General features: G+C 35.3%; 1 protein-coding gene across 2 annotated transcripts in view; it reads right to left on the reverse strand.

Annotated features, from left to right (window-relative positions):
* The window catches only part of g (adaptor-related protein complex 3, delta 1 subunit-like garnet), a 364,057-nt gene that overhangs the window by 247,741 nt on the left and 103,171 nt on the right, over nt 1-13,145 (reverse strand). For both annotated transcript variants that reach the window (XM_090374354.1, XM_090374353.1), the window contains exon 8: nt 11,756-11,829. In XM_090374354.1, coding sequence (XP_090230480.1) covers nt 11,756-11,829 — 74 coding nt within the window. The remainder of the gene's footprint in view (nt 1-11,755; nt 11,830-13,145) is intronic.

A 13,145-nucleotide genomic window follows, 5' to 3' on the forward strand; every position in this document is an offset into this window, starting at 1 on the left:
GGCACTAAGCACAGAACCATGAAGGACTCTTGCACAAACATTTGGGAAAGAGCAGAGTGAAAAAACACCTGAAAGGATCTACTGCTCAAAAAGTTAGATAAATTTTGGAAGACGACCCAAAGACCGAATTCATAGACATCATCAAGAATCCCATATCACCAGGTTGTGTCAAAAACCGTTTTTGACGTTAAGACATTATCATCGCTAAGTGTTCATTCCTGAGAAAAGCATTTTGAATGTTTCCTTCAGCTTTGACCATAAGAAGCATTGATCTACTTCTTTGAAAGCCATATTGGTTTTGACTTAGGATGTTTTCAGTCTCTAGGAACCATGTCAACCTGGCATTAATTATTTTTTATGATGTTTTTCCAAAACAGCTAGTTAAAGAGGTTGGTCAGTAATTTGTTGGATTAGAATGGTCCTTCCTAATTTTGGGAATGCTAATAACAATGGAACAATACTAGCTAGTAGGGCAGTGGTCCTCGTGAAAGATTCTACTGCACAGTTTTAGAAGAGCAGAATGGGAGTCTTCACTCAAATGATTTATCATGACATAATAAATTCCATCAGGACCCAGCAACACTATTTTTTGATCGCAAGAGTGCACCTGCTTAGGTCAGCCATGGTAAAGGGTACATTGTACAGAAGCTGGTGGACAGTATTAAAATTCAGGCTGCATTTTTCTGCCTGTATTTTATATGACTGAAATGTTGACTCATAGACAGTTACAGCTGAGAGTGTTTGAAATGTTTCACTTAATGAATTGGCAATTTCAAGAGGATTAAGGATTTCTTTCCTTTTTGGAAGTAACATTAGAGTGGTTATAGGAAGGTATTTCCCATTAATTATTCTGACTTTAGTCCAAACTGCCTGTATTTTAGAACTCAATGTCTGTAGTTCTGTTTATAGAGGAGGCATATCGGGATAATGTCTCATTTTTACTCATTCGTTGAGTATGACAAGCTTTAGGTCTTGCTTTCTTAAACTATTAGATTAGTAGTGGTTGGGTGTTTGCAAAATAAATTCCAGTATCTATTTTTCTCTTTTTTAGCATTGTTACAGGCTTCGTCCCACCATATTTCTGGGTGGGTCTTCACATGATTTGGGTAAGGCAGATTCTGCAGCTGCCATTATTTGCCAAGTGATGTAGTTTACTGCAGAGTCAATGGTGAAAGACAATGGTCTGAATATCTAAATGTGCCAGATTTTGATATTTCATTCAGTTAACTTTGTTAAACTTCCAGACTGTTTTAACTTCAGTTTGAGGAGGAGAGTTAGTCAAAAGTGTGAATATTACTGGAATGCGGTCATTGTTACGAAGGTTATCAGTAACTGTCCAATCGATAAGTGGAAAAAAGGTTGGAGAGCATATTGAAAGGTCAATTTCAGAAGTTGACCTTGAGGAGAGATGACTGCCATTGTTTAACAACATTATATTATACCTTGCAAATAATTTTTCAATTAATTGACCTCTCTTATCAAGATGTAAGGAACCCCATAGGGGGAGATGCCCATTCCAGTCACACAAGATAAAAAAAAGGGAATGGCAACTTACTAACCAAATCATCCAAATCAGCAGAAGTGTATGAATGATTGGGCAAAAGGTATAAAGAAACCACTATTATTGCAATAATGACCATAACTCAGACAGTGACTGCTTCTACAATGATTGCAGATGGTTAGGCCTGAAGGGAGTTCTGGAGATTACTAGCAATGCTACACCTCCATGAGCTATGTTAGAGTCGTTCCTATCTTTTCTTAGCATTATGTGATGTTTTATGCTCATAGATATTTGAAAGGTCAGGTTTGTTTCCTGTAGACAAAGAACAACAGGCTTATATTTGGTAATTAGGTCATATACATCATCTACATTTGCTTGGAGTCCATGACAATTATGCCAAATGATTCTCTGCATTATTGAGGATGATCAGGTGTGTCTGCTTTCTTATGGGATGCAGTTTGTTTACACGTCTATTCTTGTTTTTTTCCCTTTTTGGGATTATTGGTCTGCTGATGTCCGTGTCTTTTTTTTTTTTTTTTATGAAAACCCCAAACACGAAAGATATCAAAACCTATAGTACTTAGTACCGTGCATGGATTGAAGGAGAAGTATGGGGGAAGGGGGATGCCGGAAACTTTGCTCTAGAGACTAAACATGGGTTTCACCACTTCAAGCCTCCAATAAGCAAAGTGGTAGTATTTCACCGGTTGATGAAAGTCATCTACCACCTACAATCTGCATCTACATGTCTGCATGAATTTCAAGAAATGGATCATCCTCATGATTTTTTGTCTGTGTCCATGGTATCAGTATGGAATTTTTGATTCTCTCCTTCAGAACTTGTTTGCTTTACTAGCTGCTATACAATGTTTTTACCTGGTGTATTTACATCAGTGGCATATTTACTAAAAGAGTTTTATACTGTTGAGTAGGGTATTCTTTTAGTGAGGAAAGCACAGATCTTGCCCAGTCAGATATTGACATGCTTGGAGGAACTGAATAATCGGTATGTACCATTATGGAGCAGTGTTGATTTGTGCAACTGAAGCACAGGAGGGCGATTCATATGCCACTTTGTGTTCAACTCTGTACTTTTGAATTTTCTTTTCTCATTGCCACTGGGTGAACTCCTTTGACTATGCCAAATGGTTTCGTTGGCAATTTGGACAGCATTGTGTTTTAGTGCAGTTTGTGTGAACGTGCTCTTTTGAACCACAGGTGGTTACACCTCTGCAGACTGCTTGGAGTGCCCAAATTTCTGGCACTTAAAACAGCAAACTGCATTAGGAATGTAAGATCGAATTTTACATCTTAAATATCTGGCATTTATGGTTAATGGCAGAGTTGATGTACTGAATGTAAGAATGACTGAAGTAGGAGTAGGTACTCCATCTTTCTTGATGACTATCATTTTCGCAGCCCTAGGGGCTATTCTGGGATACATCATACAGTGAAAGATTCTAAGTGATTCTTAAAATTTAAGTGAGATCGATTATTTTTATTTTCTAGTTTTTCTTGCTGTTGATGTGTTTGTTTACACCAAAATCAGTTTAGCTAGCCCTACTTCCAAGCAGTCTGGGGGATTCCCCAGCTGACTAGATAGGCTACTATACTGAGTGGAGCAGAGGAGAATATCACTAACCCTATTTCTGTGCCCTTGAGTGTAACTCTTGGGACCACAACTCATTACACTTGGGCATGGATAGTTTTAATCTCTTCTGATAGATTACAGAAGTATTTTAGTGATTTCATTCAAAAAAGTTGAGCCAGGACTCTCCAATCTTGAATTGTATATACTGTAAATAGTAATTTTTTCTCTGAATTGGGATATGACTTTAATTTTGTAAATTAATGTACATTAAATTATAGTTTTAATTTAAATTTATACAATGAAGGGCTCTTCAGGTGCTTCAGTACAAGAAGATATAATAAGTGTGCAAGAATTGACCAAAGCTATGTCAGACATTACAGACAATGAAAGAGAGTAGATAATGGGTGAAATCTAATGCAAGTTCAGGAGCTTACTGAAATGGAGGTGTTTTCTGGTAAGACTTTTCTGAGGATGAAATATATGAAATAATGAAATATATTGGGGTGCTCTGACAACAGAAGAATAAGTAAGTAAATTACAAGATGCTATGTACAGAACCTCAGACTTAAGTATGAGGGAAAAGAAATTAAGATTGAGGCCAGTGATGTGGTGGAATGAAGATTTACGACAAAAGAGGCTTGATTTAATAACTGTTAGGGAAAGGTTTCAACATAACAGAAGAGTAAGTGACACTCCCATGATTGAGTTGTACAGACCCTTGTATGAGAACTTGCAAAAGGAATATGTCAAGGTCATAAATGTATCTAAGTAGACTTTATGGAAGAAGTTTGTTTCAGAGAAAGGTTCACGAGATCCCTGGAATTCTATCTTTAAGTTAATCATGGAAAAATATATTTTTAATTCTGTGAATTTTACAGTGAGAAGTAGGAATGTAGACACTCTTGGCTGAAGTGAGTCCATGGGCATGATTCTGGATGAATTGTTTCCGGATATAAAAAAACCAAGATTTAAGTCGAGAACAGTGCAGCATGGTTGAGGGAAATGCTACCTATTGTTCCAATATACATGAACCACTTTTCTTCAGAAGAGATATATAATGCCATCATGGAGGCTGTGGATGGCCAATCGCCTGGCCTTAATCTCGTCGAGGTAAAGATATCGAAAAGGGTATATCAAATAAGATCAGATCTTATTATACAGATGTTTAATAGGAGTTTGGAGTTGGATCCTTCCCTCACACATGGAGAGTGGCCGTTTTGAAATTGATAATTAAAAGTCCAGACAAGTTACCTAGAGAACCAGGATCATACCGTCTCATGGCCTTGTTATCTGTGATAGCAAAGATTTATGAAGAAATATGTATTATTCATATAATGATTAAATATGATGAGAATAAAATGTCCTCTCGTAATCAACATAGTTACAGAAAAGGCAAGTCGACTGAGGATGCTATCTATCAGATGGTTAAGTAAGTACAGGGTTATGAGGGGTGGTATGTCCTGAGAATCTTTGGATTTTGACATGTTGTGGTGGGAGGGCATCCTCTCTAGAATTAGAACAATAGGGCCGACTGAGCTAGCTGGGTGGGTAAAGTGCCTGCCTGGTCACAGGTTCGAATCCCGCCTCGGGCTTGGATCAGAGTAGAAAATGCAAAAACCTTGGGAGGTGCAATATGGCCGCAGAAGCCGATGCGCTAACAACAACAACAAAAAAAAGAACAATAGGATGTTCTGACAATCTGTATTCAGTGTTTCGGCTATTTTGATAAGAGAGAATTTATTGTAAAAACTGGATACACAGAGATATGCAGAAGTGTAAAAAAGGATGTCCTAAGGGGTCGGTGGTTGGCCCTCATGTCTGGACAATCGTGATAGATGACTTTTTGTGTTGGTGTGAACGTGGTAGTATATACCGACGACCTGCTTATATCAGTATATGGGAATGCAAGGTCTCAATTACAGACTCAATCATCTCAAGTTTGAGAAGAATTAACTGAATGGTCCAATTTGCAGATTTCAAAAACCAAGATTGTGCAATTACTGTTAAAAGGCCACCTGAGTATGAATATATGTCCAGTAGTAAGGGCATATGAGACATCTATAAGGTATGTAACTGTCGTTGAGTAACTTGGGGTGTGCATAGGGGAGCAGATCAGCTTTGTTGAGCATGCAAAGTATTTAAGGAACAAGGTACACACTTTGTACGCCAAGCTCAGAAGAGTAGTTAGAGTTGATTGGGGTATCAAGGGAAGATCATTGAATCTACTATATGATTGTCTTTTTGTCCCCATCATCTCCTATGCTTCTGCAGTTTGGCTGCACAAAATTATAAATTCTTTGATAAAGAAGTATGTGTTCCAAGCTCAGAGGTTCACTCTCCTGTGCATAACCCAGGCTTGCCATGCAGTTTCAGAGGCCCTACAAGTACTCTCAGGTAGACTGCCAGCAGATCTACAAATTGTGCTATCTGCAACAATGTATTTCACAAAGAACAACATTAGGACGTCTGTATTAAATATAGTTTCATGTCCTATTGAGGATAGGCTTTATACTAGACAGGATTTAAAATCAGAAAAGGCCAGGATAAAGACTGAATTAATGGTACAGTGGTCAAATAGGTGGGACTTGTCTGACAAAGGACGAGTGATCCATACGTACTTACCAAGAGTTGACATCTTGGATGTAAAAAGAAATCATTGGCAATCATTTGGGCTATATGTTGCCTTTTTGATAACAGGACAGACTAGCTAAAAGATTGTGTGAATTGGGCCTTGTTGAAAATGATCTGTGTGTAATTCACTGTACACTTTCTATTAACAACCGACAAACTGATTTAAGCTCAACTTTATTAAGATAAATAAAATATATACATAAAGTAAGTTTCTAGTTGTTTTTGAGTTTGGAGTTAAAATAGTTTTTGATGATTTAGTTAAAAATTTTAGTTACAGCTAAGAATTGTAAACCAAAAGTAACATTATCCATATATAAACCTCGGTTTGGGAGGTGAATGTACTGAAGGTGTTCCTGAATGACTATGCTTATCAATTACATTTTGATCGTTTAGTTCTTGAACAATCCCTTCCTTGGATATATTAAGGAGATCCCACTCTGCTATTACCCCTTTAGAGGAGTTCAAGGTGACATGTGGGGTAACCTTGGTGGGAATTCCAACAAAATTCCAACGATATTTTTAAGAAGTCGTTCTGAGTGTTTATGCTCACTTATCTCTACTAGATTTCCCAAATTAGGTCTTCGGACCATTTTTGGAGGGCCAGCCACATTTTCAAGACATTTCTGAATTAGGAATAGGGACAGCTTACTCGATGGGTTGTCTGTCAAGGAGTGCAGAATTAGAAAAAGAGGAGCAAGGTTTTCAGTTCCTTCTTTTTTCTGCCTCTTTGCATTGGATATATTGTCACCTCTGGTCTATGGATCTGGATCAAGGTCAAAATCACTGCTCCTTTTAGCCATGGGAGTGTGAGTTTCTTTCCCCAGGTTACTGGCCACGCCACGAGGAGGCAGGAGCGGTGCCACCAGTGACCATGCAATTGTAGAAGTTAGTATTAGCATTAGTAAAGGCATGATACAAGAGAGCAAGCTTATATAGCATCTTGAAATAAACAAAAGATAAAAAGACACTAGAAAATAAATTATACTTTATTGCTTATCATTATCGCTTGGCACTCAGGGCCAGATCTCACCAGTAAAATGCTGTTCCATACACACCAGGGGGCCTAGTTCTTGTCAGCAAAACATGCTTAATATTAAGGAACCACTGCCACTTGCCTGGATAGTGAGCACCATGCATGATGAGGTCCATGAAATTGTGTTACCTGCACCACACAAAGGCATCTGATCAGATGAGTGTGCTGGTCAAATGATTCCAAATAGCTGGTGCAATATTGGCATGTTGCACCTGGTATTTGGAATCATCTGACCAGCACACTGGTTTCCAGTCCTCCAGTGTCCAACCAGCATGTTGTTGATGCTACAGCATTCACTGTCGATGATGATCAGTGGCAAGGAGATGGTGTCGCTTGAGTTGCCTGCTGTGGAACCCATACACCTAAGTGTGTGGTGCATCTTATTTTGGATATTGTTCTTGTATTCCTCATACTGTATTGCAATGTCAACCTTCACACAGTGACCTGCCACTGAGCCTGTACAACACACCGCACCCCTCACTTACCACAAACATCCACCTTGCGTAACCCTTTTACAGTTCTTTCGGAGGGAGTTGGTGTGACCTGTTTGACACCATTCTTTGTACACCTTAACCGAAGTGGGTTGTGAGCAAGCAACAAGATATGCTGTTTCCAATATGAGAAGCACCAAATGCATGAGCTCTCATAATCATGCCCTTTTGAAACTCTGTGATATCTTTACTACCACCCATAACTGCTACTTTATCACTTTGACTTGCATGACCAGATACAAATTACCACTGCTCTAGTGTAGGAAGCTGTTTGGCTTTTAATACTGCAACTATGCAGCATAGTCCATTACGGATAGTGTGGTCAAAATTCAGCAATCACTGATTGGAAAAACAAAAAAAAAATACATACAGTACATGCTCCAGAAAGATCAAGGGAGCCATTAATCAAGAAATATAGCTGCAATACACAAGTGAATCTTCTTAAGGAAAATATAGCATGAATGTTATCTCACAATGTTTGTTTTTGATATGCCTGAAAAGACGGTAGGCATTTAGCTGGAATCAATTTCAGGAATGCTATGTTACAAAGCCCCAAATCTTTGTTTATAAAAAAATCTTTATAAGCTCAAACCTTTATAAACCTCAAATCGTTCAGCTCATTTGATGTGGACTGTTGTGGTTTGCATGCAACTACTGAAAATGGTTGCTGTAATACCATATACACTACATTTTGAAGATATAGGGAGATGGAGATTCAGTCCCTGAATAATAAGTCATATAGCAGATAACAGGTGTACAAATATTAAATATCCATTTTATTTTTAGTGTTTCTAGTTGTATACTGTAAACTAAGATTTCTGAAAGAATAAAAAACTACATGAATGCTAATTAAAGAAAATCTTTTACTAATTGCCCAAACTGTTGTTCTTTTTTTTTTTTTTTTTTTCTAAATTTCTAATTGAAATAATGTTATAATCATTTAGTATTTTAAAAATTCTAAAAATGAATTTTTTCATATTAATGAAAACTTGTGATTTATGTACACTCATTTACTATTACCTTTAAGAGTAAAAAAAAATATATTTCAATTTATTTTATATAAAAATTTTAATTTACCTAATTTTCTAAAGATTTTCCTTATTAATATCATGCTTATGGGTACCATTTTATTACACACAGCACTAAAAAGAAATTAAAACACAGCAACATACAAGTTGCAAAAACCCAGATTACCAACAAAGAGCATTAATTTTAGAAGAGGCCAAACATCTATCACAATAATGACTTTATAACAGTGATGTAAAACTACAATCTACAACATTGCTATGCAAAACAATTGCAAATGGCTGAGTAAGAAAACATTCATATCATTTAAAAATATTAGAGTATCATATTTTGAAAAAAATATATAAAATATAAGAAATTAATTCACACTTTTTTTTCATTTTTAATTAAAAATAAAACTTTTTATGTTTAATTTTTCTTTAAATAGACAGCTTTCCACATGGAAGTATTTTTCATTTTTATTCAGAAGGTCAGGTCACAATTTCATGATTTTTATTTAAGATAATTAGCAGTCTTTTTGGTAATGCTCACTCCCACCCAATAACTTGTTTGAATAAAACAGGTTATTGAACAGGATTTTTATTACAAGGTCTAGCTCTTATTGAAGAGCTAGACCTTGCACTAAAAAATGAATAATTGATGAACTGAGATTAAATAAAAAATCTCTCTACAATTGACATTTGTACGTGTATTTTAAAATTTGTTAATCAATTCAACACCTTATGCAGTAATATGAAATGAACTTACTATATGAGATGTTGAAATTTGAAATTTGGTTTTCTTCTGGTGAAAACTAAATTTCAAATCTCCAGAGCACCTGATCCAAAATGTGTATATGCCTGCATTGCCATTCTTACAGCAGCAACATGTTATCATGTGATGATATACCACAAAAGTAAACACTTAAATTTCCACTTGAGGAAAGACTAAAAACTTATGATATAAATTTAGCAGAACTGTGTTTAAGTTGCAGGATCATACTTCAGGAATATTATAATATTAACTGAACCTTAAACTCAGTACAAAATAACATATTATAAAACTGAAAGGCATGATGTATAAGGTAAATTTACTACACAAAATGTCACTTTCTGAAAATTTTTTACAGGAAAGGCCAAATAGCAGCACAACACTAATATAGTGCTTGACTACATAAAGATATACGGAAAGAATAATTAATAATACAAATTTACAACAGTTATAAAGAAGAATTTATCGAACAATAAATTTGGTTGGATGAGAGGGAACTAACCATACTGATACGACACAGCCTTCAATAGCCAATTTGAAGGTGTTTTTCAACTTACTAGGGGAAAAAAAATGAATGTACATATTATTTTTATGTGAGCAAACTGATATAGCGGCGGCAGCAGACTTTGTGGACTATGACTGGCCTCTAATCTGTATTCCAGACCTTCCAGAGAACTATAATGCTAAATGAATTTCCAGTCCAAGTTACTGGTTGTGAGATGAAGCAAACAATGACTGATTGACTACAGCTTATCTTGATGGCCTGTTTTCTATTTTGCTGGAACCTTCTTGGACCAAAGGTTATATCGATGTACATCTGGTTGGCTACCTTGCCCGGACAGTTCCCTTTTTATATATTTTCCTATTTTCTAGATAAACTTATTTTGAGAGAAGGCACCTTCTCTCTTTGCAAGGGGATTTACAGAAAACCCAGATATACACACATTCTACAATTTTTTTCTAATCATCTACCTGTAGTGTTAAGGCATGGATAGTAAAGGGAGAGAGCCAAGAATGAGACCCCGAGCTCAGATGAGTACAAGACTTACTCCTTAACAATTACAAACTCCTCCCCCCCCCCTTCTGACTGAGTTCACCTACTACAGAGGTTCCCAAACTTTCTCGGTTCATGGCACCCCTAAGGCCAAAAGAAATACCTCACTTTTTCATTATTAAGTAGTCAGATCCAAACAACTTAATAAGTAATGTTGAAACTGTGAACTACCTCAAGCTAGTAGTTTGCATGGTGTCTGACAGATGTCGAGTATCGCTGTGTTTCCCTCGAAAATTTTAAATATCCTATGGTACCCTGAAGTAAAACCGATTGGTAACAAAAGTGCAAGACAACATTTAGGAAGTATGCGAGACGCCATTTAGGAAGTCACAGGCATGCGCTTATGCTCACTCCCACCCAATACTTCCTAAATGACTTGATAAATGACCCATTGATTCAGTAGAGTAAGTAGCAGGTGTGACGTAAACATTACATCGTTCATATGAAATATGGATGAAGTAACATTTTATGCTCCCGCCCGCAACTTACTCTATCGAATTAACATTAGTGACTAAGTTTGCATCATTTCTGTCTTACATTTTCATTACCAATCGGTTTTATTTCAGTCCAAAATAACGATTTAACATTTTATGCTCACACCCACTACTTACTCTACTGAATCAACATTGGCGACTGCATTAACATCATTTAGGAAGTGACTTGATTTGCTTCATTTATGTTTCATGTTTTTGTGACAAATTGGTTTTACTTCAGTCCAAAATTTAGTAGATGCCGCCAAAAATGTTTTCACATCAACCCCCCCCCCCCCCCCAATCAAATCTGCTGTTGAAAGCTGTGATATGTCAGTCATAGCAACAGTTATTTCCCCCCCCCCCACCCCAACTTCATCAGTAAATCGTTGTTTGTAACTATTCTAAATTTATTTATTTTATTAATCTTCCATCTCCATATACCTTTATGTTGTCAACCATTATATTTATATAATGGTTGACAACTACGTCAACTATGCCAGCTACGTCATTATATTTAGCATTATACTGCTTTTGGCCTTTCTGTAAAAAATTGCCAGGAGTAGTTTCTGACATGTAATAAATTTAGCTTATATGTCATTCCAAGTGGTCTTATCCTCTCAAAACATTCAATTTCATGTTACATGCATATAAGATAATGCCCTTCTACTCCTATATCAATAATATATTATTATACGTAACAAAATTCATAACTGTTGAGATATTTGGTATTAAAAATTTTTAGATATTTCTTCTTTAAAAGATGCGAAGATTAAAATATGGATTCTAGTTTGTGCTTTCATCTGGAAAAAGAGACAATATCTTGTTCTTTTTTAATATAATTATAGAAGTTTGGTAGTCAAAGAATTAAAATTCTATGCATGTAGGTACAATATTTATATTATTCTGGGTTGTAAATTTGGCTGTTAATAATTATTCAGGTACAAATTGTTATCTCCTGCTTACTATACAATTTTTTTTTTTTTTTTTTGTCTTTTTTAAGTCATTCAATTATTTGAGCAAATAAGGTGCTTTTACAAACTCAAAGTGATACAAATAAAGCTAACAGAATTGTTATTAAAGCAGTAGGCAAATAAATACTACATGCAACGAAACAGCTGCAGCAAAAAAAAAAAAAAAAAAAAAAAATCTATTAGACAAAAAGCTTTAACAAATAATAAGAGCAAATTCAAACTCAAGGCATTTACCTGTGAATTAAATTAGTGAGAGGTTCAATCAACTTTTTACCCAGCCTAGGTTCTAGAGGAGTCAGGGCACCAAACTGTAAGAAGCAGAAATCTGCTATTAGAGTGCTTCTGGGAAATGATGCAGGTTTACTACCCACACTATGTAGATAGCACATGTACTGAATGAAAGCTGAAGTGCTTATGCAAAAGAAACTGGCTTGCAAATATAATTAGCACTAGTGTATATGAAAATGGAAAAAAAAATCCCAAAAATCTACAAAACAAAGCAAATTTTAAAGTGCATTTCCAGCAAAAAATTTTATCTTCAACTTTCATTCAAGATGGGATATACAGTGTAAGATAAGGCAGATAATTAGACTTCTTTACATTAGACTGGCATATGGGCCCAAGTTACTACAAAGAATAAAAGCGTGTTGCACATGCCAGCTACGTCAGCACTCTAGAAAACTGCATTATGGGATAAATTAAAATGTGAACAAACAAAAAAAGTAAATGAAAATTAATTAAAAACTTAAATACAAACATCATACATATATAATATATATATATTTATATCCACACACTAGCAGCTGAACACAAAAGTACAGTGGAAAGTAATGTTTACCTGCGAATAATATTAATGAGAGGCTGACTCAACTTTCTACCCAGCCTGGGTTCAATGTAGGTGAGAACACCGAACTAGAAGAGGGAGAAAGAGATGGCAGAGAAGAGACAATTGGACAGACACTCCCATGCAACACATTATTAACAAAGGAGAAGTAATTGAGAAGGGAAAGTGAATACATAAAATAAAAATAACAAAGGGATCAAGCAATTAGTTCAAAAAAGAGAAAAATTAAATGGCTTTTCTTTATACATTCACTGAAATAGCATGGATTTCCATACTAATTTTTTTACGAAAACTGATAAATTATATTATATCCGAATTTATTTTAACAGATTTTTAATAATAATTTTAATAATTTATTAATAATATTTATTTATGAACAGTATTTGGGTACATTTTAAAGGATTGTTTTTAGATTTATCTTACAAAGTTCAAGGTTAATGTCTTTATAAATTTATGGCTCTGAAGCAAACTTACATCATTAGTTATAGCACATTTTAAGGTGCATTACTTAATCTCTGCTATCTGTGGAATAGTTTGTTTGGATTAACTATTATCTAATTTTGATAGACATTAAGTTCATATTTGTGTCTATCAGAATTAGAAGACAGCCAATCCAAAGGATAATTGGTTTAGAAAAAAGCAAATTTCAACAAGCCAAAGCCATAAACATATTAAGAGATATACATTTTAAACACCTAAAAGTAAGAATAATCCAATGAGATTTCTATAAAAATGAAGAATAATAATTTATCATGCATTCAAAAGTGAAATTTTAATATA

The sequence above is a fragment of the Mastigoproctus giganteus genome, chromosome 5 (assembly GCF_048544385.1).
Source record: "Mastigoproctus giganteus isolate SK-2022 chromosome 5, ASM4854438v1, whole genome shotgun sequence".
NCBI lineage: Eukaryota > Metazoa > Arthropoda > Arachnida > Uropygi > Thelyphonidae > Mastigoproctus > Mastigoproctus giganteus.